Genomic DNA, 21,549 nt, shown 5'->3' on the forward strand with positions numbered 1-21,549 from the left:
AAGAAGGTGAAATCATTCATATTCCATTAAAAACATCCCTTGATAGAAATGTCTGGATAAATAAATCAAAACCAAATTAGTAACTATCGGTAGTTTATGGTATACTTATGGTATACCAGAATTATTTATGGCTTGGTGTTGTTTTCCGGACAAAAAAAGAGAAGATAATAAGAAAAAAGAAAACTAAACTGCATACAGGAAAAGTAAAGTTTGTTTGTGTATCCTAAACTTTATTGTGGTTGATCAGTTCACAATAATTATTGTCCTGCCAGTTTAAAATCTTAGGGCCTGTTATTTACTTGAGGTCTAACTCAAATCGTGGTTTTATGCAAATAGTGGACCTAATGTATTCTCTAAAAGAGGGTTGTTTTCATTAAATAAATGACCTTCCACAGCTAGCTTTCTGCCCTCTTGACACTGTTTACAAAAATAAATGTTCAGAGAAAAGGTAGTTTAGATAGATAAAGTATAGACATTAGATTTTGTTAGACATTTAAGAATAAATATTAGCGAGAAAAACACACAATGTTTCGATGACTCCATGTCATCATTCTCAAGTGAGAAGAAAATAAAAATGAATAGTTAATTTATACCATACGAAGGTGACAAAAGTAAAAAGTTAAAAAATTTTTAACTTTTAACGTTTGTCACCTTCGTACAGTATAAATTAACTATTCATTTTTATTCTCTTCTCACTTGAGAATGATGACATGGAGTCATCGAAACGTTTTGTGTTTTTCTCGCTAAAGTATAGACAGATAAAAGATAGTTTAGAACCCACTTTTGTTAAACAACAGCTAAACTCCATTTAAATAACCATCCCTCAGTATTCAGTTTTCTTGGTCATGCAGAAAGTCACTTCTGATCAATGTGTCTTGTATTCTAGTTATGTTTTATAAAAGATATCTTACACAAACTTTGGTCATTAAGTTAAATTTAAGTTTTCATTTTCATGTTTTTATTAATTTATAGTTCCAGCCATTCCATTGAAGATTTGTTGAAAAAGTGGGAACTAAAAGCTATCCAAATACCACTGGAGGATTTTAATGCAAATTATGGGAACATTGGTGGATCCAATCTGTCTGATTTGCACACTATTCAAATGTTGGAGATAACACATCAATAAGCCCTGGCTTAGTCTGTTTTTAAAACTGTTGTCTCTCAAATCATCCTCCAGAGGGCAAGAAAGAATAGGAGCCAGAGGATTTAACAGTTGCAAACTTGCAAATGGGTTCTATTGTTCCCATTTGTCATAACACATTTCTTGGTTTACAGACATGAACCATATGTATATAAGAACGATCCTTCGCAGTAAAGCACTATTTGAGCAATAGTGGAAATCAAACCAGACCTGTTTCATATGTTTGTTGTTGTTAGACATGAACCATGTTAATATATATATATGCTGTTGGCTTCAGTGCATCTTTGAAAAAGCAAGGATCAGGCACCATTACTCAACTTTTCTGAACACTTGTTCAAAGGTGTTGGACAATAAATAAAACTTTCAACCTGCCAGGCTTTTTCTTAACAGTATATTTGCCGAGTAGGTGTTGTCTTTAAGCAAGTTTGTGGAAACTTGACCTGTCAATGAAAAAAGGTGACTTCTTGAACACCAAGAATAAGGGTTCAAGTAGGACAACAAGCTCCTTCTGAATCAACATAGGGGAAGAGGTTTCTTGTAAACTCTTATGTGCACTGCTGAGTTGGTTCGTACTCTAGAATATCCTTCCTGGTCCTGAAAATTGAAAACAAAATGTTTCAAGAAAAAAATTATTACTATCAATTGTGTATTTGAAAAAAGTCACATTTCAACTGTAATGCAATCACTATCATTTGTGAGTAAATTTTTTTTACCAGTTTTTTACTTAGCAACAACTTCATAAGTCTTTGAAGACAAAGAAAAGTAGTATAGAAAAACAATCTCTATTGGCAATAAAAGTGGCATGATGGGGGGATTTTCACCGTGACTTTTGACTTATTAGGATTTTGGTATTGTATAGTTGTGAAAATGGGGAAAGTCGGGTGGTATATTTTTTACTTAATAGCAAATGATTTTGAGTGTTCAGGAATGATAAAACTGCAAAAGTTTTTTCTTATTTGTTATATCCTTACATCACATTCAGGCTCAAAGTCATCCACAAGTTTGACACTGGAAGTTGTTGTTGATAACTGACAAAGAAAAAAGTTCTTTTAGTTGTTAACTTTCATGCACTTGAATGAATGTCTATAAGCCTTGATAACTATGAAATGAGCTCTCATCCTTGGAAAAAAAAAAAGACCAGACTTGAGAAAAAAGCAAGAATCATGCCAACTCAATGTGCACCCTTTGTACCATGTGTATGAATCTAATGTTAGGTGTCTTTCCCACTCCATTAAAAAAGATTTCCCTTTCTAATAAGCTACCTATTGCCAATTTGAAGAAACTGTTATGTCAAATCACCTCAACAGTTCCTTGTCCTCTTTGTTCAAGCTGCAGAGCCAGATTTATTGCACGATTGATTGCAGAACCCAAACCATGAATAGTTACCTCTTGCTCACTGAATAACAAAACAAAGGGAGAAAAACTGAAATTAAAAGGTTTCTTTGCTAATTTTTATGGGAAAGTAGTTGCATGGCCTTGTGTATATGAAAAAGATAGCATTGTATGCGTCATTACCCTAATGGACAACCTTGAGGAACAAGTGAGGAGTTATCATCCCCCATATTGGGCTTTGATGTTTTTTTTTATTCTTGTTTACAAAGAGAGTTGGAGGGAGAGTGGTATGGGGGATATGGAAAGCCAGGAAATAAAACGGTACGAAAGGGGTACATATATGGTGTAACCTTTGGAGTTCAAGTAGAAAAGAAGAGAACCTGAAATTTCAAGGCGAAGTGAAGCCTGCCAACGTGCAGTAACATAACTTTTTCTTTTTTTCTAAATTTCTTGGAGGCTTCTGGCACAATCTACTTTAAACTATTTTCAATTATGAATACTTGCTTAAATAAAAGTGAATCGAAGTATCTGAAAAGTGGCCTCATGAAGCTTATCTACAGCAAACCTTGAATCAAGGATCTTTTGGCATCGTTCTAGTTGTCCAGCAAAGTCGGTTTTTCTGTTTACGTATATGTCATTTCGACGTTTTTGCTCCTTTTGAGGAGGTCTCCTTCTAACAAAATCTACGTAAGTTACAATAAAAGGAGAAATCATGCATCCATTTCAATCAAAATCAATTAACATCCTGAAATTAAAAGGCAATTCCACATACTTGCACCTCCTTCCGCCATTTTGATTCATGAAACATCCGCTGCACAATTGAAAAGCAGGCGCACATTTCAAGTCGGTTCTCTTGCAATCCATCTTGACTTAACCAGAAAGGTACTGAAGTGGGAGAGAGAAATCCTTGTAGATCTCAGACATCGTACCAATATTTCTTTAATAAACTGTCTCTTATGGTGCATTTTGTTATTCCGTCTTTCCACATTGAAAATTTTTGTTTTTTGTCCGCGTTTAAATTGGTAACGAGAACTTTTTTGTCCTCTTGTAGGTATCTTGCTGTCCCGTCCATTTCACAATGGTAAGTTCCGTAATTCGACTCAAGATTTAACTCTTAAGTTTAGTTTTACTAACCATACTCCACGCCTGGAGCCTGAGATGATAGCTGAAGCTAAAATTCCTTAAAAAGCTCAAAGCCCTACCATCAGGTGTACTAGAAGAAATATATTTTAAAGGGATTGTCCCAAGCATCACATACTGCATTGCTATTTGGGGGTCCTGTTCACCATCTACATTTAATGAATTGGAACATTTACACTTGAAAGCAGCCAAACTAATCCATAAACTGCCCAGCGAAACTCCTGACTCTGACGTCCTTGACCTAGTTAAATGGAAATCATTAGGCTATATTTACAAACGTAGACTCGCTTCTATAATGTATCAAGTACATTATAATAGTTTACCTGATCAACTTACTGCCCTTTTCACAAAACGCAACATTGATAGTAATTATAATCTAAGGCGTATTAATGACTTTCCGCATGTACGATGTAACAGTGACCTTGGTAGAAATAGTGCAAGGTACAGAGGGCCCATTGTATGGAATTTGCTGCCCAAAGCCATCAAGGATGCTTCCTCTCTACAGCTTTTTAAACAAAAACTTAGACAGGCCTCAAGGACATTAGATCGCATTCAATTCGAAAAGGAGGCCTGTGTGATAACATCAAAGCAAACGGATTTTTTATACTTTTAAGCCCTTGAATTTTTTTTTTTTTTTTTTTTTTTTTTTTTTTTTTTTACTTTTTCCTTAGAATTGTCCATATATTTAAGTAGTTCCTTTTTAGTTCCTGGCAGGTCCACACCAGCCTTTGGGTTGCCACAAACCGACCTGCCTTAACAAAAATTATATGTATGTATATGTATGTATGTATGCGGCAGCTTAGGAACCTCCTAGTGATCCTTTTTTTCCTTATTTTTTTGTTGTAGCCAAAGCAGATCCACGAAATTAAGGATTTTCTTATTACAGCACGGAGAAAGGATGCCAAATGTAAGTAATCAATAGTTCACTTCAATATTTTATTGTACCATGATGTATTTGAATTGTAAGAATACTAGAATTTGCGCTGATTTGATTTGTAATTGTACTTAAAACTGTACCCAAAATCATTTGATCACTTGTGGATGACATACAGTTTATAAGTTCTGTGTAAACTTTTTGCACTAAATTTTAACTTTTTGCATTGTTTAAGATTAATATGCGTTCTCTAAGCCAATTAACATGGAGAAATTTTCGATATATGATACAGAAATTATCCATATATAATTATTAAAAGAGACATGCACGTTGAGCAAGATCTAACCATGATATGGGACCATTTAATGTCTGAAAGTCATAGGAAAATCATATATTTTTAATTATTTCCCCTTTAATAATATACATGAAAAAATTACTCAGTTCTGATAAATGCAGTTTTTATGTAATTCAGTGCAGAAGAGAGTCGATTCGGTGCAGAAGAGGGTTAATTCAGTGCAAAGAAAGTAACAAACCAGACATTCTGATTGGTCAGAATGATTGTTCAAGGTCAATGTCACTTGCAGGGTTTGAATAAATTATTTTTGCACGTGATGCGCGTGCTTTTCTTCTGCATAATTATGATAAGCTACCTCTTATTTTTTCATGTATATTAATACATAATCACATGATTTTTCTCGTGCAATTTGGAATAAATAAGCATATGTAAATTTTTTCAAAGACCACAAATTGCACTTGCCCTACGGGCTCATGCAATTTTGTTAGTCTTTGAAAAAATGTACTCATGCTTATCTATTCCAAATTGCACTTGAAATCATGTGATTACCTATACGAATATTTCAGTTTTTGCATGCAAAAATTAGAGGATTATTATTTTTCCAGTGTATATGATAACATTTAAGTATGCATGTTTTTAATTGAGTGGTCTTTTGCAGTTTTGTAATATATACTCGTACATGTTCTTGAAATATTTCAAAATAAATGTCAGAGGATTTTGTTAAATGCTTAATTAAATTGCAACCTTGATTTTGGAATGCTTGCTGTGCAAGTCTGAAACCTGCCTTGTCACTATGCAAGGTACAAAATAAGTTCCTCTTAAGGATGTTGTAATCCCATTTTTCAAGAAGATGATGCAAAGTACTATTACTTTTTACAGCTGTGAAGATAAAGAAGATCAAGGATACAGTTAAGTTCAAGGTGCGATGCAGTCGATATCTCTATACCCTTGTCATCCAGGACAAAGAGAAGGCTGATAAACTGAAGCAGTCACTTCCTCCAGGTAGGTCTTACCTACATGTCATTTCAGGAGGTCTCTACAATTACAATTTTACAGTTAGGTTAATGGACCACTCCCTATAGGGCTTTTCAGGACCAATTGAGGTTGGGATCGGATGTCAGCATTATCAGGTGCCTCTGGCAGCTGCTTCAGTCCATGTAACGATCTCACCTTCCCACCCATCCCACCGCAGAGGAGGACATCCACCACAAAGTAATCTCATGCATGGGAAATTAACATCTCCTACCACTAACCCTGCAGGAGATGGGGCCTACGGTTTATTTCGTCCTTATCCGAGAAGACTAGAATATCTATCCATTTCTTGATATTTTAGAAAGGTAGCAAATTCTCCTCAGTTATTTTAAGACCATGAGTATTGGTCCGACCGGGGCTCGAACCCTCGACCTCCCGCACAACACAATCCGGCGCTCCAACCAATTGAGCTAACAGGGAGCCGGTCTCTTTCTAACTAAATCAACAAAAGTCACTGAGAAGGGAAATTTTGCATTCACTTGCAGGGGCTCAACACAAACAGTAGCCAACCAGCTATACACTAGTAGAAATTCAGTTTTGGCTAGTAGTTTTATATTTCCACTAACCAGTTTGGCTAATAAATAAACTGAAATTGCTGTAATATCTAACTTGTCACTAGCCACTTAGCTTGTAAGACGAAAAGTTAGTGTAGAGCCCTGACTTGACTGTGGCGGTTGTTATACAGGTATTAAGTAAACTGTTTTGACAGTTTTACTCAGATTAGATGCTTTTACAGCATAATCTTCTATTGTCTTATACGCGTTGATTATCAGTTAGCCATCTTTTCTTTGCTTTCATGGTAAGTGGGCCCTGTATGTTTTATTTGGTTGAGTTTCCTTTGTAATAAACCTTGTCTTTTTTAATTACAGGTCTGGCTGTCAAGGAGTTGAAGTAGAAATTTTGTTACACCATGAACTGAAATAAAATGTAAATAAACAGCTTGTTTTGGTTTGTTTGATGTTCCAAATGTGACTGCACAAATCTTGTGTGGTTCACCTTAGTTAGGTCTAAAATGAAGCCTTACTCAGGCTTTGGTATTAAACACTCAGTGCACCTCCTGGGAATTTTATTCATAAGTTAGGTTATTAGAAGAAAACAAGTTTTTCTCCAATTTAGAGAAGAAATTTGGTGATGGTTTTGAATTCAGTTTTGCCAGGCGATGGCTTAACTTTTAATTTTGTTTTAATAACTATCCTTATGTGATACCAGCAAAACAGTCCTTAACAGGTGATCAAAGCACTTAAAAAACAGCAACAGGAATACTTGTGGCAGTTGATCAGCACTCGTGATAGGGAAAGTAATCCATTTTAGAAAGAGGTTGGTGACAGTAAATTGAGATTTAAATACAGTAGAAAAAGTAGGGAAGGAAATTTGATTGAGGTTGCATTCAGTGTATTGGTGATAGTTGGAGAGGTTACTGGTGATTTCCAACAATTTTAAGACCTTTTAAAGCTTCTTACTGCAGTCTGTGTGGCAAGACCTGTTTGCTATATTGGTACTGAATTTTGCAGCTGCACACCCCATCACTATCAGCAACAACCTGTGCAAATTGTATTAAAACACTTGGTACAAAGGATAGTGGCCCTTGAGGTTAGGGAGACCCTCTTTGTTATTGTTGCAAGGTGTGTACTTCATTTCTGGGAAGATTTGAGACAAGTCCTTGAGAGGTTTGCCACAGGTCTGGCACTGTGATCAGCTCTAGACAACTCACAGACCTCTCCATCTCAGTTTGCCTAAGGCTTGTACTTTCTGGCAAGCAAAAACATGCTTATGCTGAGGACCATTAAAAAATCAACTGTGGACTTATTAACTGCACATCAAGACACAAGTGTAAGAGTTTGTTTAAAAAATTAGGAACAGCCTTATTTTATACATCTCAAGATTGCTGGTTTACACAACAAGCTCTAAGATTTTTTACCATATTTGCCTTCACTGGCCTGTGCTTCATTTCCTTTCATTGAGAGTGCTACCGGGAACACAGTGCTACATAGCATTCTATTTAAAATACTATGCATGAAAAATGGTTGAAAGCGAGTGCAAATTTCGAATCCACTATCACGATGCTTTTTTTCATGTAAATTATTAATAAGTGACAACATGATTTTGAGTGCAATTTGTTGTTAATAAGCACTTGTAAAATTTTTCAGACTAGAAATTGTACTTGCCCAACAGGCTCGTGCAATTTGTTGTCTTTGAAAAACTTACTTGTGCTTATTAACACCAAATTGCAATTGAAACTGTGTTATTACCAAAACTAAGACAATCAAATTGAAAAAAGATGATTGCAAGTGTACCTATAAATAAAAAAAATATGAATGCAAAATAGATTGCCATGGCTTTAAGCAGCCTTTTGGACAGGATGATATAGATAATAACCTATCACTTTACAACATCCTCTAGGTTTAGCAAATGTGGCTTGGAAGGAGAGTTGACTTTTCATCCATTCAATTTCACTGTATGGGTGACATAAATGCAATTTCACTTTTCAAGTTAACTCTAAATTCTTAGGTAGAAAAATTAAACGGGCAACAACCTCTCCCTGCGAGGTTATATCACATTGTAGATACACTTCATTGGAAATTTGAACTAGCGTGATGTAAGAGCCAGTAAACATTTTGCATATGACTCAATGCTATTACATTAACTATGTCATTAAAATAACACTATGTACAAAGTTATAATACCTAATTTCCATGTTTAAGAGCGCATTGCAAAAGATAAATATTTTTCAGCGTAAATAGTGGCTCCCCTTCATGGGATCACATAATGTACATTAAAATGAAACTTGCACAAAGGAAACCCCAAATTAAGCAAACACCAGGTGTATAAAGCAGACACTAGCTACGGTTGTGTTCATCTTTCTGTGAGTTCTAAACAAGTCTCCAACCAGCAGATACTTTTAGCCATTGATCTAATTAATAAGCCAATGACAAGTATGGTTGCTACTGAACCGTACTGAAACATTCTTACTCTTATTATTACACAGATAAGTGTACCAAGGTTTCCATGGTTGCTTCCTTAGTTGGAGTTTCCCTGAAAATCTAACAGAAGAAAACATGCAAACTTCTTAAGACAGTACCAGCTGTAATAAACTTTATATTCATAGTTGCATTGAATGCATATGTAGATGTTCTTGAAATAGTGATAGTGAAATTGTCCTATTTACAATAACTGAACTGCTTGAAACATCATGACATTCATTCACTTTTTGCTGCTATGTGTTACTTTCCAGCTGCTTAGAACAAGCAGGTCAACAGTGAATTTGGTAAAGGTAAAGAATCTGATCCCACCAACACATCAGCCAACACCTTGGCCAATGCATCTGTCGAAGCTTGCCCGACTGTTAGTCAACTATTGACCGACTTTTGGTTGACTATCGGCCGACATGTTGGCCAACATTTATCCTTATAACTTACAAAATACTACTTTAAAAACAAAATTACCAAAGTATGCCTTATCCAAATTGCTCATGTAAGCTTACTTACAAAATTTACTGTCAAGGAAAAAGAACTGATTGATAGACACATGAAGTTTCACTTAATCTGTTTAAATGTATGGCCTCCTTTCTGCTGTTACTAAACAGCACACAAGTTGTTGAGCAATTTGTTGGCATTTTTATCTCACCCAAAAAGTGATATTTCTATTCATTACCTAAGCAAGAGTGGACAAACTTTGAATATAAAAAGTTCAGAAGCAATTGTGAAAACTATACAAAATATGTAAAGGAAAAATGAAGGTCCAACATGTGTTCCTTGTGGTAACTTGTATGGTTTTCCACCAATTTCTGGCATTTGAAATCCCATCGGGAATGTGAGAGCTGCCAGACAGAACACTATCACTACAAAATGAAAAGGAACATGTTAAAGAAAAAAGTATATTATTTATTATTTATTTGCTCATTTATTTATTCATTTAATTGTTGCGTGTGTCTGTGTGTGTGTGTCTGTGTGTGTGTGTCTGTGTGTGTGTCTGTGTGTGTGTGTATGTGTGTGTGTGTGTGTATGTGTGTGTGTCTGTGTGTGTGTATGTATGTGTGAGAGCCTGTACAGTGTCTGTTTAGATAGCCCACTTGCAGGCTACAAAGGCCTTTATTTCTTTAATTTTAAATAATAATTTTTTAACAAAGTCTCTAACATTAAGCATCTAATTCTACCAACAGCATAACCTCTGAATCAAACAGTAAGTTTATGAGAATAGAGGAAATGATTGTAAACTTGAGAAATTCTCCTTAAAAGCACCATAGGAAATGTATAGAGAACAGTAGGGGGAATTTGCAAACTGATGTTAGCGCAGTAAGGGTTAACCCCTTTAACCAAGGCTGTGGTCTTTGGTGCCTTACTTTTGGTCATGGGTGACTCAGGAATTTTAGTTTTTTCATAAAAAGCCTATGCTGGGCACCCTGGATTTCATAGTTTCAGAGCACTGGGCTCCATTCAATTTTCCTTAGAGCAACCTTGCCTTTAATCCCCAAAATCTGATTGTTAAGTTTGTGGTAATTATTTGGGGAGGGTAAGTTCACAGGTGTGAAAAGATCAACCAAATAAAAAAATTGTCAAGTAATCTTTGCATCAAGTAACATGGCATACATGTAAACCAAAAATTTAATTTTCAATTTAAGGAATATAATTCAACTAATTCTAGCATAAACTGATACTGTTACTCATGCATTCAAATCTCAATCTTCAAACTTTTAATACTTACTTCCAAGAAAAATAATCCACTTGGCCGCATCCACAATGGCAGGTTTCCAAGGAGACACCAGTAGCAAAAAGCATGTGAGTGTGAGAGCTACCACACCCAAAATCATAAACAATAGAGTAGCCAGCCACTCTTGGGGTAAATCAGGGGTGACACACACCTCTGGTTGCCCCTCTGATTTCTGACACATGACAGTCAACCCTAGTCGGACAGAACCTGATTGAAACAGAGGAGAAGATTGAAGATTTAAAACATATTCTGAAAACAGAGCAAGCAATATACTATTGTTCTCTGTTTATCGAAACACCATTAAAGAAACAAAGCAAACTCCAGCTCCTTGTAAACAAGGGTTTGCATAAGTCCCTTACATTGCAAGACCTCAATAGAGATAAAAAAAAAATGTTTACATGTATTTACATGTATTAACAAGCACCCTTAAAGGTAAAAAACCTCTTGTTTATTGGACTGGTACACCCATAGAAAATTGAAACATGTCATGCTTTGTTTAAAGTTTAATTTCTAAAAGCAATAGACCCCACTTTCACTCAGTTTAGCTGACATGATGTTGGCAGGACACTCCAAAATGTTGTAAATTAACTGCCTCTGGCTTGTGATTAACAAACTTTTTTTCTTATATTCTCCCAACATCCCACTTTGGCAATGCAATTAGGCCAGTAAACCAATAGAAAGTGAGGTCTAATGCTTAAAGGTATCTATAAGAGAAAACATTACCCATTGGTTATATCAGCAAAGTTTAGCCATTGTTTAACACAACTGCTTCCACGACTATCCTCTATTTAGCTGAACCTTTTATCTTTTTAGCTTTCAGAACAGTGAAAATGGGGCTGAAAGTTAACACTGTGGAAGGACATTTATTAATAAACCCATTAATAGCCACAGCTTTTGTGAAAAACTGTGTTTTGAAGCTAGTTGAGCAGATTTCGGGTCACTATTGTGGTTTTAAAAGCTCAAACTTACCACAAACCCATTCACAGCTTGTACACTCAACGGCCTTTGGATCCAAATGCAAAATGGCGGCCTGAAAGTCTCAGGCAGGCGCAGAAAGCAAAATTTCGAGTTTTTGGGTTGAAAAGTAATGCCCCACTTATGACTTTTACTTTTCTCTCTTTCTCCTGCCATTTTTTCCCCCTTTCCTTGCCTGAAGTTTCTCCTCACTTGCTGGAAATTTAGTAGGCTTCATTTTGGTGTATAGATTTTTTAGGAAACTACTCATTATTTTCAAACCACATGCTCAGAAAGGTAGGTGGGTAATGGAACAAGATTTTTGTGCAAATTTTCAGGTCAAAGTTACATGGTTTTTTTGGCTATTTCTCCAATCCCCTTCACTCAATTGTGCTCATTCTGGTATCGTTTGTAAGATATTTTCAACTTGTTTAAGTGCATGCTCAAAGTCGTGCTCCAGGGTTAAAAGTGGTGATGTCACAAGGCGTAGAAAGGGTGTGGTTCCACATGGGCGCTTAAAGGCGCACTCGACGTCAATAGGTTAAATCAACCCTCTTCTAGAGAAAGACAGAGGCCTACTGATTGCCCAAAAATGTGATTTGAGTATTTAGACGTTGTGTGAATAACCAGCCCTTTGTCTCTCATATTGAAACTTCAGTATCTTTTTCCTATAACTTGTCTGTACAAGGCATTTTTAATTCTTGAGCTCCTGGGATGAAAAAACCTAGCTTCCCAGAAGCAAATACAAAGAGCCACAATGGTCTATAAGTCTCTGCATGGCTTCTAAGCTCCAGACTATTTACATTCTAAATTTGAAAGGTAAGAAACAGCATAGAACCTACGAGACTCTGAGAATAAGCTTATGTTCCATCGCCGCACACAAACTATTATAAGAATAGCTTTAGCTATAGTGGCGCCACCCTTTGGAACAGTCTTCCTCATGATATAAGACAAGCAGAGTCCGTTGGATTATTTAAGCATTTAATTGAAGAAGTACATTGTGGCATGGCATTCATGGAAAGCAGCTTTAGTTAGGTTTAGGTTTTAAGTATAGTTTTCATAATAGCATCTTATCCATTTGATGCATTTTGATACTGTCAGCCTTCTCAAAAATATTTCAAGAAGTAGGTTAATGGATTGGTGGAGAAGGTTGAGGTGCCAACAGCACCCCTTCGAGTGCCCTGCGGGCACGAGCCTGTAGGGGGGGTCCGGGGGCATGCTCCCGAGAAAATTTTGGAAATTGAGATGCTCGGAGATGCAATTTGGTGCATTTTGAGTGTGTTGAAAGGGAAAAAGTCATGTAATTATTATATAAGATTTAAGCGGATCATGCCAACTAAACGCACTATGGTAGCTTTTTTTTAACCTTCTCTGTTTGCGTTTAATTTTTTTTTTGTTTTCTTTTTCATTTGTTGCCGTTGAAAATTATATATTTTGACTGAAAAGAGATGGCCAAGATTTGAAAGGAGGCGGCTCGTGGAGCCACCGACCAGCCAGTTTTGAGAAGGCTGACTGTTATATATTTTAAATGTTTTATTTATGGCTGATGAATTGTCTTTGGATAAATAAAGATTATCTATCTAATGGTTTTTTGAAGGCGAACTCCCATTCTGAAGAAACAAAAACGGCTTCATATCAAACATAACAGTTGATCAATGTGAATTTGATTCAAATGGTTCACCTACATGGGTACAACTATATTATTGGGGTAAATCAGGGGTTATATATCAGGTTTTACTATTCTAATGCATAAAAACAACAACTTTGCAGTTTTAAAATGGTTTTGTTCGTTGATTTCTCTATTCACAGCCTATTTTTAGTTTAACATGCACTCCACTGGAGAAGTCACTTGAAAAGGTTTCCTGCCTCAATATACGATTACTAAGCAGATTTTCCTCTTTCGCAAATGTATCAATTCGGTACTAAACGCTATAATTTTCTTCATAATTTAAGAAGACCCACTCCGCAAAGAGATCTTAAGCCCATAATTGCCGCTTTACTATAATTTCAAGTTTTAATCGAAAATTGTACTGCGACTTACCCGCAAACTCCATCACCACCCACTCTGGAGTTGCCAATGACGCTATGGCGAAGACATCGGCCGCAAAACATAAAAATCCTCCTACGATCACAAATTTGTCCATGATTTAGGCGTACTCTAGGTATAAATATTTAGTTGAATACACTCCAAGAATTATCCAATTACGCCGAACACAGAGGGAAAACAGTGACGTTCTAACAAAGTCAATCAAAATGGTCGAATCAATCTTCTGGAACATTAAATGATTTGGTTGGATTTCGGCGCATTTTTACTTCAAAGACCATCTATGGTATGTGTGATCGTTCCTCTATCTTTTAGCCCTGGAGAAATGTCCCATAATTGTCTAGCTTTGAGCGAAATTAAAGCATTTGAATCTGCTCACGCAAAACCCCAAAGATGTTTGGAAATCTGAGGAAACATGGGAACTAATGATTTGACGTTCGTGTGACGTCAAATAAGATGGCGGACGGTTAAAAGTATAAAGCGCATCTCGTTTGAAGAATAAAAATACTTTCGTTTTTCATCCTCGCAGGGAAGAAAAATTAGCCTAAATGATGAGTACTTCGCCATATATTTTACAGAGGTTTGTTTCAGCGAAAGAGCCTGAACATGAAGGATTCACATCCCTCTCGAAGACAAAAACGGTACACGAACAGGGAAGTATGTCTGGTGAAGAAGCGAGAACTTTTTATGAAGTTGTTCTTTCATCATCTAGTTCTGATGCACAAGGCGTTTTAGCGGTGGAGGATTACAAGCATCCAAGGAATAAAGTAAATGGATCGTCAAAGAAATCAACCTATTCAACACCAACTGTAAACGATTTGAACACCAATATGAAGGGTTGTGCCTCCAACTCCAGCTCCATACCTCGTAAATCTCGTGTTACCACTTCTGATCACAGACTAGTGAACGATTTTTTAAAAAATGCTCAAGAGGGAAATTTAAAACGAGTCCAAGAACTGCTATCCAATAAGAGTGTAGACATAAATGTATGTGACCAATTTTCCTGGACTGGATTGATGTGTGCATCTCAAAATGGACAGATTCACATTGTCAAATATTTACTTGAGAGAGGAGCTTTGTGGAGATCTTATAAAGACTCACAGGGAAGAACAGCTTTAGACCTTGCAAAAACTGCACAACACTTTGACATAGCAGAACTTCTCAGATCTTTCAGAGGTCTGCATAAATGTAGACACAAAAAATCTTCCTGTGGAGAGCATGCAAACAGCATTAAACAAACCAAATTTTGGTGCTCTGTTTGTGAGCAAGAGTTCACAGATCAAAAGGGCATACATGAGGGTTCAATGGTGCATTTGTTCAATATACAACGCAAGCCTCAAAAAACATTCTATTATATTCCAGAAGGAAATGTTGGCTATCAATTGATGTTAAAGTCTGGCTGGAATGAAGATCAAGGTAAGCATAATTTCCCTGATTTTCTTTTTCTTCCTGATCCCTTATGGCATGAGTGGGATAAGAATAAAGAATTTTACCCAAAGTCCATAATCAAAATGCACAGTTTTTGTTTTGTTTTGGTAGGAAGTATTGACAGTTTTCCTTCTACTCCAGCACAAAACTTGTTATTGGGAAACTAATACAGACAAACTTTCTCATGTTAACCCTTTGACCCCTAAGAGTGATTAGCGTCTAATTTCTCCCTACGTTATCAGCCCTAAATCAAACATTAAGGTTATGAGAATAAAGGAAATGATCACCAACCAAACAAACTCTTGATTATTAAACAAATTCTCCTTGTCTACACCCAACGAAAGGTATAGATAACAGTATGGAGAATATACATGCTGATGTGAGGGTGTAAAGGGATTACCAAAGCATTGTAACAGAATCGTAAAATAAAGCGAATAACTCATGGTGTAATAAGGAAGCCTGGTACAGCTTTTTCATGTTTTCGACAGGGGAGGGGAACATCTCCCCCAGATAGCCTAGCAACAGGGCTCCAAGTTAGGCTTTTGCAAAGTTAACATTTGGCAAACTTAGATCATAACACCGTGACTGTCACCAGAAATTAAATTAGAGTCAAATTGTTTAATTAGATGACAATGATTAAATGTTCACCGTAATAGTGCTGTTTGGCAATGGTTAGGTCATTTCAGACTATTAACACCCAGTACTAAAACTTCTACAACTTGATGCATGATTGCTGCTCACAAATCATCAAATTGGTGAGCTCCACTGAAAATTAAGTGGCCAAAAATTGTACTCTGCTGTTCAATGATAAAAACAGGCACAGCTTGGAGTGATGCCCAAGACAAGTAGACTCAATAAAGGGCCAGTTATTGAAGGAGCAGGTAATGCTATACTATGGATAAATCCCCATCCAGTGGTTGAAAGTTATAAAATGTACTTTGCTATCCTACACATAGAGATTTAACCAGTAAATAGCATTTTCCACTCTTCAGCAACAGGTGCCTTTTCACTTCATGCTGCAGAAACCAGTGATAAGCACTAATAGTTACATTTCAAAAAGACTTGATCTTATAACCAAAACCTGCTTGACTGTTATTGATTTCTGTCTATCACAGGTTTAGGCCCAGATGGTGTTGGAAGGAAATACCCAGTTAGAACAGTCCTTAAGAGAGACCGCTTAGGATTTGGTAATAAGGGAAGTCAACCAGCAAGAGTGACACACTTTGGTCCAAATGATCCCAGTGCTGTGAAGAGGAAAAAATCCATCACCGAGAAAGAAAAGACCCAAAGAACTAAGAAAAAGACTAGTCGAAGGGATAGGGTAGCTAAAGAGAAGAAAGAAAAGAATTGGGAAAGAAATATGAGGATTTATATGAACACTGAGTAAAATTTATCATCTACAGCTTTTATTGCGGTAAAACTAGTGAACAAAGTTGTGGTGTTAACTGCCATTCTTTGTATAAAAAACTTGAAATATCAATACCTTAGTACTACTATAGGAATATAAATAATTAATCTAACTCAATGTTTCTATGTTACAATGACTAGTTTTTCTCTATTTAAATAATGGTTACACTTTTTACAACTCAACAGAATTGGTGGATGGTTGAAAACATTACTGATTTGCTCTGAGTACAATCTTTTGTTTGTGTTTGATAACAATTTGTACTTTGTGAACTATAAATGCCTTGTATGCCCCCTCCCCCTTTATTTTTAACCCTTCTCTCTAATAAGGCCCCAGAAATTCAGTTTTCTGATAGGTCCCCTCCCCTCCCCTCCTATTTTGAAATTCAGGTTTCTAATAAGACCCCTCCCTCCCCCCCGTTTTGAAATTCAGATAGATAGATAGATCACTTTATTTATACGCGGTAAATTCCACTCATTCGTATACAATCAATATACCTACAAATGTAAAACTTAAAACTATAATCATCATAAAATATATAGAAAGATTAAAAGCCTAATCTAAACGAACTGAACTAACTTCTTATTAGAATGAAAATAAAAGTACTGCTTTTCAGGGATGCCGTGTCATTAGTTCACTGAAAACTGAAGTTACTTAGCTTCATCTTAAACTCACCTAATGTTTTAGATACTCTAATATCAGTCGGAAGGCTGATGGTTTCTAAAAAGTAATAAGTCATGTTTCTAATAAGACCTCTCTCTCCCCCCCTGTTTAGAAATTCAGGTTTCTAGTAAGCCTGCTCCCCCTCCTTGGAAAGTAGTTTCGTTATTTATTGAGACTGGGTTGCAGTTATACTTCAATTAGACATACAAAGCCTCTATGTCATGTTCCACTGCATATTGGGGATTTTCAAATAATTAAAAGTGTGCTGTTCATGATAATAACCCTTAAAACAAGAATAAAGAAGCTCTGTAGCAGAAGCTTATTATGGGAATAATACATCTGTAGTTATGAAGAGGCAGTATTTGTAAAGTTTTCCAAATACCAGTCCGGGAGGACACAGTGCACTTCATCTGACGTCTCTGTAAATGTAACTTCTTCAAATGGCTCTCTCCAGGAGAATGTGTACATGACCCCTGGTCCACTCTTCACAACCACTGTCTTCACCCAGTCAAGAAATCTGTCCAGAAAGTTTAGGCAAATGGACGAATCCCAAAGATTCTCTTCATCTCGAACAAGTCGTGGTATGGCCAGAGTGTTGAATGTTTGGAATTCTTTCACTTGGCCATTGTGATCCCTGTAGCCACAGATGATTTTTGGCACTCCGGCCAAGTAAGACTGGGCCCACCACTTGATCAGTTTGTAGCGTTTGAAGGTGTAGTGGTGGTGGTGGTTGTGAGGTTTCAAGGAGGTTTTCAACTCTATATAGTTTGCTGGGGCTTCTCCGTGATCCTGGGAGAAAACATGGAGTTTTAATTTTAAGCTGTACTATATTCTATTTACTAGGGAGATGCAGTGGTAGACACAATGGCATAATTTTTAATGGGATTGAGAAGTCCGGTGTAAAGGACCTCACTGGGTGATTACATTTTGTTCTTGGATGAAATGCTACTTTTGCAGTGCCTCTCTCCAACCAGTAGTACAAAAGGGTCACAGGGAACTGTCTGGGAAGCCTGATTGAGTATAACCTTGTGATGGACAAGCACCTTATCCAAGGGGAATTAGTAACACTCATAGTTGCTTGATGCTATGGCTACTGGTGTTAAGCTTTGGCTGAATGAGCCATCCTTTACCACCCTTTGCCGCAACTTTACTTTTTTTAACATAACTAGCTACTAAACCAACTGTTAATACTCAGTACATAATCTTGCATTTCTGAAAAGTTAGAAGCACAAGCAAAAAAAGGAATAATAAAGTAACTGAGGTCAACCCATAATAATAATAATAATAATAATAATAACGAATATTTATACAGGATGGCCCTTCAGTGCAGGAGCACTGTTATCAATGGGGTCCTGTCTAAATAACTTAATATAAGGATAAAAACTAGAATAAGATAAGGATGACTACGCACCTAATTAAATGCCCTATGCAAAAAATTGATCTAAAGACTCCCTAAATGGTACCCTACTGCTAATTGTGGAACTAGAAAAAAAGATAGGAGGTGAGAAACCTGGCTTATAGGTGATTACATGTGACATTTCTTTGAATCAGATTCCTTTGCAGGAATGAAAAACCTTCTAAAATTTACCTCCCAATATATGGCTTCATAACTCAATTATTATAGCACCCAACTGGTATCTGGTAGGCACATGTTCAATTCAAAGTCTAAATTTTTTCAGGCTTCTTTAAGGATGTGGTTTTAGGATGCCCCAATAAGGGTGTGTTGCAAACATGCTTTCTAAGCAAGCAGTACTGAGTGCAGATCAATTACACTTATTACTAACATTTTTCTGAAGACAACCTTGTACTAAAATGAAACCCACCTTAGTGCGGCAGTCCACTTCAGCGCCAAACACCAATGAGTGTTTATTAAGCCTAGCTCTGATCACAGTGATAAATGCCTCACTATCATTACTAGCACGGCTTTCCCTGGCTGTTTCTTCAGTTTTGTTTTGACGACTTTTGTCTACCAGGGAAGTGACATAGCTTTCAAAGTTATATCCCCAGAAGCACATCTCTTTGTGTCTTTCTTCCATATTCTCCCGCTTGTCTCTGTTTTCTTCAGTTTCTATTTCCATAATGTAGATTGTTCCATTGTGTAGAACAGCTGCCATTTTCCAAGATTCCCTTGTTTCATAGGGTGTGCACATAATCTTTGTTAAGTGCCCCCTCCATGTTATGAAATCTGTGTGTAAGCTAAAAAATAAGAAGTCATGTTTTTCATCTTTGGCCCTAGACACCAAAATTTTCATAATGATTGGCAAAAAATACATACTGCCCAGTTAGTCCAATGGATAATGTGCTGGACTGTTGTGTGGGAGGTCGAGGGTTCGCCCCGGCTGGACCAACACTCAAGGTCTTAAAATAATTGAGAAGAATTTTGCTACCTTTCTATAACATCAAGAAATGGTTAGATATTCTAGTCTTCTCGGTTAGGGATGAATAAATGGAGGTCCTGTCTCCTGCAGAGTTGGGGGTAGGAGACGTTAATTTTCCACACACGAGATTACTGTGTGATGGATGTCCTCCCCTGGAGTGGGATGGTGGGATGTACATGTACAGGCCCCCATTTAAACCAGCATCAAGCTGAACTGGGCTGGCCTGTCTAAATATCATAAATACATTCAAATACAATACAAATAAATTTTGAACAAAACAAGCTCCTTGCACGGCAAGTTTGGGGTGAGAAAATACAAAATCATTGCACCCCAAACGAAATTTGGCTTACAAATCATCCAATGATCAGAACAAATTGCTTTACTGTATGACATTTCATCAGAAAATTTGTAGTTTAGTGGAGTACCTGGGCCAATTTGATTTTGATCAATTACTTGCAATTGTGATATTTCGTAAATTAGTAAAGTTTTAATTCATCTGCACCCCCACTCCCTTAGGAATCCTAAAGTTAATTTTCTTTTGGCACCCATAAGAAAATTAAATCTCCGATGAAAAAAGTGCAGAAAGCCCAACATACTTAGCCACTAGGAGTGGTGAGATTTCTGCACAGCCCCATATTTCGTTATGCATACAGTTTTGGGAAATATGGCAAAAACAGTAGATTAACTATGAGAACACCGATTTGGTTTACAGCTGTGCGAAAATCTTACCCATCTGCATGGCTTAAGTTTACAGACTAGAAAACAAAAAAACCTCTCTTCTGTGGATCTGCCATTACCCCCCTTCCCAGGAAGACTCTTGTTAGTTAAAATACAACTAATCTCACCTGGAAAGTGGAGTTTTAGGTTCTGGAGGAGTCTTGCACGTTGGACTTTGAACGATTTCAAACTTCTCCTGATGACACTGAACCCATTGCAACAAGTGTTCCAACCCTTCTTTCACATCTTCGTTCCGTTTCACAAAGTCTTTATAACCCGCCCTGAGGTCGAAGTCTATATCATGCGGAGGACTGAAATACCTCAATTGTCTCTTATCATCATGAAACCTTCTTTGATCGTCTAAAGAGAAAAATCCCACTTCAATTGGTTGTCGATAAAAAGGAAGTCTTCCTCGAAAAGCCTCGACAGGTGACACCGCAAAGCTTTTCTGTGTTACAGAGCTATCTTTTCGAGTTTTCTTTGGTGCTACAACCTCAGAATCGTCTGAACGACGTTTCATGTTTGGCCGTTAATTGAGTAATCGAAAGCGTCTTTAAAGCGTCTTTCAGTATACTTCGTCCACCATGTTGGAACACGGTGCGAGTAGAACTCTGGTCTATCAAAATATTTCAATTGTGCTGTTGTGTAAGCCTTTACTAAATGTCCCCGATTTCGATCAGCTCTCCAATATTTTTCAGAATAGATTACGCAAGATCGTATGAAATGGTTCACGACTTCAGCTCAGACATTCCTTCAACCAACATAGCATCAAAAGACATACTACTGCTTCAGTTTCATTATGCATGCCCCCCTCCTCCCCAGGCAGGTGTATCAAGGGCTGTACTGTATTATAACACAAGCCCACCGAGGGCTCCTGACTGTGACAAGAGAAAACAGCCCTCCTCCAATCAAGTTCTAATAACTTGACCATTCAAAAAGAGATCAAGAACTTAAAAGACTCAACAAAACAAGGTTGGGACTGATGATAGTACTGACCTCAACCTGGTACAGTGGAACCTCGATTTAATGAACCTCTACAGAATAAAGTCCTTGGTATAGCGAAGGATACTTCCGTTTAAGCCCGGCTAAAGTTGCAGTAAAATGTATGCTACAGAACCTCAATATAATGAACCAAGTTCCTCAGTCTATTGGCACTTCGTTAACTTGAGGTTCCACTGTAGTCTATCATAAATGCCCTGACTCTATACTGTTTTCTCTAAATGTCATGGGTGCTGACAAGGAGAATTTGTTTACTAATACTTTACTAGTGCTTCTTTAGTCATTCATCAATTCCTTCATTTGCGAGACCTTAATGTTTGATTCAAGGGTTAAAATTGCAAGGCTGATTAGAAGCCAGTCACTCTTAAAGGTTAAGACAACCATTCTCAACAGAGTTCTCAACAGAGCTCCAATTATAAACAGCTCTTTGGTGTCCCAAG

The 21,549-nt window shown here is 36.9% G+C and overlaps 6 protein-coding genes across 8 annotated transcripts in view; 3 read left to right on the top strand and 3 right to left on the bottom strand.

The window, feature by feature from the left end:
• Positions 1-2,096, top strand: part of LOC111323028 (histone-arginine methyltransferase METTL23) — a 5,788-nt gene extending 3,692 nt beyond the window's left edge. The window contains exons 4-5 of the mRNA XM_022926297.2: positions 1-6; positions 973-2,096. The exon at positions 1-6 is cut by the window's left edge and continues 79 nt beyond it. Coding sequence (XP_022782032.2) covers positions 1-6; positions 973-1,126 — 160 coding nt within the window. The 3' untranslated portion in view covers positions 1,127-2,096. The remainder of the gene's footprint in view (positions 7-972) is intronic.
• On the bottom strand, positions 874-3,526 carry LOC111323029 (ribonuclease P protein subunit p20-like). Of its 3 annotated transcripts, XM_022926299.2 has the most exons (5): positions 3,246-3,526; positions 3,039-3,156; positions 2,441-2,537; positions 2,113-2,169; positions 874-1,735 (listed from the first exon to the last, which is right to left on the bottom strand). In XM_022926299.2, exons 1-5 carry the CDS (start codon positions 3,262-3,264, stop codon positions 1,655-1,657), a joined length of 372 nt encoding a protein of 123 aa, XP_022782034.1. In that variant the 5' UTR covers positions 3,265-3,526; the 3' UTR covers positions 874-1,654. The 3 variants fall into 3 exon arrangements, with proteins under 3 accessions (XP_022782034.1, XP_022782033.1, XP_088592344.1); XM_022926298.2 differs by lacking the exon at positions 3,246-3,526 and having other exon boundaries at positions 3,039-3,239; XM_088736218.1 differs by lacking the exons at positions 2,113-2,169; positions 3,246-3,526 and having other exon boundaries at positions 3,039-3,239.
• On the top strand, positions 3,287-6,755 carry LOC148722398 (large ribosomal subunit protein eL38). The gene is made up of 5 exons (XM_088736221.1): positions 3,287-3,355; positions 3,525-3,554; positions 4,460-4,520; positions 5,662-5,784; positions 6,684-6,755. Exons 2-5 carry the CDS (start codon positions 3,552-3,554, stop codon positions 6,707-6,709), a joined length of 213 nt encoding a protein of 70 aa, XP_088592347.1. The 5' UTR covers positions 3,287-3,355; positions 3,525-3,551; the 3' UTR covers positions 6,710-6,755.
• An 884-nt stretch (positions 6,756-7,639) lies between these two features.
• Positions 7,640-13,928, bottom strand: LOC111322988 (uncharacterized protein C16orf52 homolog A). The gene is made up of 3 exons (XM_022926237.2): positions 13,517-13,928; positions 10,516-10,728; positions 7,640-9,652 (listed from the first exon to the last, which is right to left on the bottom strand). The coding sequence occupies exons 1-3, from the start codon at positions 13,617-13,619 to the stop codon at positions 9,462-9,464; spliced, it is 507 nt and encodes a 168-aa protein (XP_022781972.1). The 5' UTR covers positions 13,620-13,928; the 3' UTR covers positions 7,640-9,461.
• A 19-nt stretch (positions 13,929-13,947) lies between these two features.
• Positions 13,948-16,971, top strand: LOC111322986 (G patch domain and ankyrin repeat-containing protein 1). Its single transcript, XM_022926236.2, has 2 exons — positions 13,948-14,935; positions 16,063-16,971. The coding sequence occupies exons 1-2, from the start codon at positions 14,068-14,070 to the stop codon at positions 16,332-16,334; spliced, it is 1,140 nt and encodes a 379-aa protein (XP_022781971.2). The 5' UTR covers positions 13,948-14,067; the 3' UTR covers positions 16,335-16,971.
• LOC111322985 (decapping and exoribonuclease protein) lies at positions 16,332-20,727 on the bottom strand. The gene is made up of 3 exons (XM_022926235.2): positions 20,239-20,727; positions 18,839-19,211; positions 16,332-17,804 (listed from the first exon to the last, which is right to left on the bottom strand). Exons 1-3 carry the CDS (start codon positions 20,628-20,630, stop codon positions 17,361-17,363), a joined length of 1,209 nt encoding a protein of 402 aa, XP_022781970.1. The 5' UTR covers positions 20,631-20,727; the 3' UTR covers positions 16,332-17,360.
• Between the last annotated feature and the right edge of the window lie 822 nt (positions 20,728-21,549).

Source organism: Stylophora pistillata, chromosome 10 (assembly GCF_964205215.1).
Source record: "Stylophora pistillata chromosome 10, jaStyPist1.2, whole genome shotgun sequence".
NCBI classification, from domain to species: Eukaryota; Metazoa; Cnidaria; class Anthozoa; order Scleractinia; family Pocilloporidae; genus Stylophora; species Stylophora pistillata.